The 5,000-nt window shown below is 46.1% G+C and overlaps 1 protein-coding gene across 2 annotated transcripts in view; it reads right to left on the bottom strand.

Moving 5' to 3' along the window:
- The window catches only part of LOC139580328 (calcium uniporter protein, mitochondrial-like), a 518,594-nt gene that overhangs the window by 415,345 nt on the left and 98,249 nt on the right, over positions 1-5,000 (bottom strand). The window contains exon 3 of one of the 2 annotated variants that reach the window (XM_071408880.1): positions 3,427-3,490. The exons of the other annotated variant lie outside the window; for it this stretch is intronic. Coding sequence (XP_071264981.1) covers positions 3,427-3,490 — 64 coding nt within the window. The remainder of the gene's footprint in view (positions 1-3,426; positions 3,491-5,000) is intronic. 2 annotated transcript variants of the gene reach the window in all.

Here is a 5,000-nt window from a genome sequence, read left to right as displayed (position 1 = left end):
AGACGAAACTAAACCAGACAACACTAAACCAGACAACACTAAACCAGACGACACTAAACCAGACAACACTAAACCAGGTGGTATGAGTCCCTAGTATGAGGTGGTATGAGTCCCTAGTATGAGGTGGTATGAGTCCCTAGTATGAGGTGGTATGAGTCCCTAGTATGAGGTGGTATGAGTCCCTAGTATGAGGTGGTATGAGTCCCTAGTATGAGGTGGTATGAGTCCCTTAGTATGAGGTGGTATGAGTCCCTAGTATGAGGTGGTATGAGTCCCTTAGTATGAGGTGGTATGAGTCCCTAGTATGAGGTGGTATGAGTCCCTAGTATGAGGTGGTATGAGTCCCTAGTATGAGGTGGTATGAGTCCCTAGTATGAGGTGGTATGAGTCCCTAGTATGAGGTGGTATGAGTCCGTAGTATGAGGTGGTATGAGTCCCTAGTATGAGGTGGTATGAGTCCCTAGTATGAGGTGGTATGAGTCCCTAGTATGAGGTGGTATGAGTCCGTAGTATGAGGTGGTATGAGTCCCTTAGTATGATGTGGTATGAGTCCCTAGTATGAGGTGGTATGAGTCCCTAGTATGAGGTGGTATGAGTCCCTAGTATGAGGTGGTATGAGTTCTTAGTATGAGTCCCTTAGTATGAGGTGGTATGAGTCCCTAGTAAGAGGTGGTATGAGTCCCTAGTATGAGTCCCTTAGTATGAGTTGGTATGAGTCCCTAGTATGAGGTGGTATGAGTCCTTAGTATGAGGTGGTATGAGTCCCTAGTATGAGGTGGTATGAGTCCCTAGTATGAGTCCCTTAGTATGATGTGGTATGAGTCCCTAGTATGAGGTGGTATGAGTCCCTAGTATGAGGTGGTATGAGTCCCTAGTATGAGGTGGTATGAGTCCTTAGTATGAGTCCCTTAGTATGAGGTGGTATGAGTCCCTAGTAAGAGGTGGTATGAGTCCCTAGTATGAGTCCCTTAGTATGAGTTGGTATGAGTCCCTAGTATGAGGTGGTATGAGTCCTTAGTATGAGGTGGTATGAGTCCCTAGTATGAGGTGGTATGAGTCCCTAGTATGAGTCCCTTAGTATGAGGTGGTATGAGTCCCTAGTATGAGGTGGTATGAGTCCTTAGTATGAGGTGGTATGAGTCCCTAGTATGAGGTGGTATAAGTCCCTAGTATGAGGTGGTATGAGTCCCTACTATGAGGTGGTATGAGTCCCTACTATGAGGTGGTATGAGTCCTTAGTATGAGGTGGTATGAGTCCCTAGTATGAGGTGGTATGAGTCCCTAGTATGAGGTGGTATGAGTCCCTAGTATGAGGTGGTATGAGTCCGTAGTATGAGGTGGTATGAGTCCGTAGTATGAGGTGGTATGAGTCCCTAGTATGAGGTGGTATGAGTCCTTAGTATGAGGTGGTATGAGTCCCTAGTATGAGGTGGTATGAGTCCCTAGTATGAGGTGGTATGAGTCCCTACTATGAGGTGGTATGAGTCCTTAGTATGAGGTGGTATGAGTCCCTAGTATGAGGTGGTATGAGTCCTTAGTATGAGGTGGTATGAGTCCTTAGTATGAGGTGGTATGAATCCCTAGTTTTAGGTGGTATGAGTCCCTAGTATGAGTCCTTTAGTATGAGATTGTATGAGTCCCCTTAGTATGAATCCCCTAGTATGAGGTGGTATGAGTCCCTAGTTTTAGGTGGTATGAGTCCCTAGTATGAGGTGGTATGAGTCCCTTAGTATGAGGTGGTATGAGTCCCTATTATGAGTCCCTTAGTATGAGATAGTATGAGTCCTTAGTATGAGGTGGTATGAGTCCCTTAGTTTAAGATGGTATGAGTCCTTAGTATGAGTTCCTTAGTATGATGTGGTATGAGTCCCTTAGTATGAGTCCCTTAGTATGAGGTGGTATGAGTCCCTTAGTTTAAGATGGTATGAGTCCTTAGTATGAGTCCCTTAGTATGAGGTGGTATGAGTCCCTAGTATGAGTCCTTAGTATGAGTTCCTTAGTATGATGTGGTATGAGTCCCTTAGTATGAGTCCATTAGTATATGAGGTGGTACGAGTCCCCGTTTGTATGCATGTGGCTCTCCCTGCTGCATTGTGGCTCTCCCTGCTGCCATGTGGCTCTCCCTGCTGCCATGTGGCTCTCCCTGCTGCCATGTTCCTGTCTCCCTGTCTGTACTTCCCTTTCATGGTGCGATAATGGCTAAGCTATTAAAATCCACTTCAGCTCTGACCGCAATCAACATTCAATTCTGACTGCAATTCTCTCTCCCTCCCTCCCTCCATACCTCCTTCTCTCCCTCCTTCTCTCCCTCCCTCCCTCCCTCCCTCCCCTGTCAGTTATCCACAAAACAGATGCCAGCTTCTCCTTCACAATGACTGCTGTCTGATGGCTGAGAGAGAGAGAGAGACTACTGTGCTCTTAGCTCCAAACTAGTGTCTGTCTCTCCAGAGCTGACAGAGAAGGTGTCTGGGGCTGACAGAGAAGGTGTCTGGGGCTGACAGAGAAGGTGTCTGGGGCTGACAGAGAAGGTGTCTGGGGCTGACAGAGAAGGTGTCTGGTCTAACGAAGAAGGGGACTGGGTCTGACTTAGCACAAAGGAGGCCTGACTCTCTACCTCTGTACCTTTGACTGGAGGCCTGACACTCTACTCCTCTCTACCTTTGACTGGAGGCCTGACTCTCTACCCCTCTCTACCTTTGACCGGAGGCCTGACACTCTACCCCTCTCTACCTTTGACTAGAGGCCTGACGCTCTACCCCTCTCTACCTTTGACTAGAGGCCTGACGCTCTACCCATCTCTACCTTTGACTAGAGGCCTGACGCTCTACCCCTCTCTACCTTTGACTAGAGGCCTGACACTCTACCCCTCTCTACCTTTGACTGGAGGCCTGACGCTCTACCCCTCTCTACCTTTGACTGGAGGCCTGACACTCTACCCCTCTCTACCTTTGACTGGAGGCCTGACACTCTACCCCTCTCTACCTTTGACTGGAGGCCTGACACTCTACCCCTCTCTACCTTTGACTGGATTCCTGACACTCTACCCCTCTCTACCTTTGACTGAAGGCCTGACACTCTACCCCTCTCTACCTTTGACTAGAGGCCTGACACTCTACCCCTCTCTACCTTTGACTAGAGGCCTGACACTCTACCCCTCTACCTTTGACTGGAGGCCTGACGCTCTACCCCTCTCTACCTTTGACTGGAGGCCTGACGCTCTACCCCTCTCTACCTTTGACTGGAGGCCTGACGCTCTACCCCTCTCTACCTTTGAGTGGAGAACTGACGCTCTACCCCAGTCAAACTGAGCACCAACTCAAAGTCTACTGTTCCACATTGACACCTCTTGCTGACTGAAAAATATATTACGACACAGCTGTCAGCACCAAAACACATTAACCAGACGGTGGTTTATAAAACACTCACCTTCTGGAGTGGCGGAGGAACACAGCAGCCTCTGGCTATGCCACGAGGGGGCGCCCCTCCAACCCTGGAGAGAGAGAGAGAGAGAGAGAGAGAGAGAGAGAGAGAGAGAGAGAGAGAGAGAGAGAGAGAGAGAGAGACAGAGACAGAGACAGAGACAGAGACAGAGACAGAGACAGAGACAGAGACAGAGACAGAGACAGAGACAGAGACAGAGACAGAGACAGAGACAGAGACAGAGACAGAGAGAGAGAGAGAGAGAGAGAGAGAGAGAGAGAGAGACAGAGAGACAGAGAGGCAGAGAGACAGAGAGAGAGAGTGAGAGGAAGGAAATAGGGAGAGAAAAAGAGATGAAGTATTATACTTAAAAGAAATATAAACGCAACAATTTCCGATTTCATAGATTTTACAGAGTTACATATGAGGAAATCAGTCAATTTAAATAAATGAATTAATCCCTAATCTGTGGATTTCACATGACTGGGAATACAGATATGCATCTGTTGGTCACAGATACCTTAAAAAAGAAATGGGCCTCAGGATCTCATTATAGTATCTCTGTATATTCAAATGACCATAGATAAAATGCAGTTGTGTTCGTTGTCCTTAGTTTATGCCTGTCCATACCATAACCCCACCACCACCATGGGGCTTGCTAATGCAAACCGCTCACCCACACGACGCCATACACATGATCTGTGGTTGTGAGGCCGGTTGGATGTACTGACAACTTCCCTACAATGACGTTGAAGGCGGCTTATGGTAGAGAAATTAACAATACATTGTCTGGCAACAGCCCTGAGACGGTTTCTGACAGTAAGTGCAGAAATTCATATTTTCATCAGCTGTCCGGGTGGCTGGTCTCAGATGATCCCGCAGGTGAAGAAGAAGAATGTGGAGATCCTGGGCTGGCGTGGTTACATGACGTCTCTAAACAGACGTTGGAGGCGGCTTATGGTAGAGAAATTAACATTCAATTCTCTGGCAACAGCTCTGGTGGACTTTCCTGCAGTCAGCATGCCAATTGCAGGCTCCCTCAAAAGTTGAGACATCTGTGGCATTGTGTTGTGTAAAAAAGAATGCACGTTTTAGAGTGGACTTTTATTGTCCCCAGCACAAGGTGCACCTGTGTAATGATCATGCTGTTTAATAAGCTTCTTGATATGCCACACCTATCAGGTGGATGTGTTATCTTGGCAAATGAGAAATGTTCACTAACAGGGATGTAAACAAATTTGTGCACAACTTTTTAGAGAAATAAGCTTTTTGAGCAGGATGGAACATTCCTGGTATCTTTTATTTTAACTCATGAAACATGGGACTTAACATTTTGCATTTATACTTTTGTTCAGTGTACATTGTATGTTGAAATAAACAGAATCCATGACAACACTTGATAAATAGAAATTCACCCTCTACATATATATACATTCAGAATATATTCAGACTTTTTCCACGTTTTGTTTTTGTTACAGCCTTATTCTAAAATTGATTAAAGGTGGTTGTAATTTATTAAAAATCAAAAAACAGAAATAGCTTATTTACATGAGTATTCATGCTAATGGACTCATTCATTT

Source organism: Salvelinus alpinus, chromosome 7 (assembly GCF_045679555.1).
Source record: "Salvelinus alpinus chromosome 7, SLU_Salpinus.1, whole genome shotgun sequence".
Taxonomy (NCBI): Eukaryota; Metazoa; Chordata; class Actinopteri; order Salmoniformes; family Salmonidae; genus Salvelinus; species Salvelinus alpinus.
Note: the sequence above shows the minus strand (reverse complement) of the source record. Positions and strands in the feature narration are given on the sequence as shown.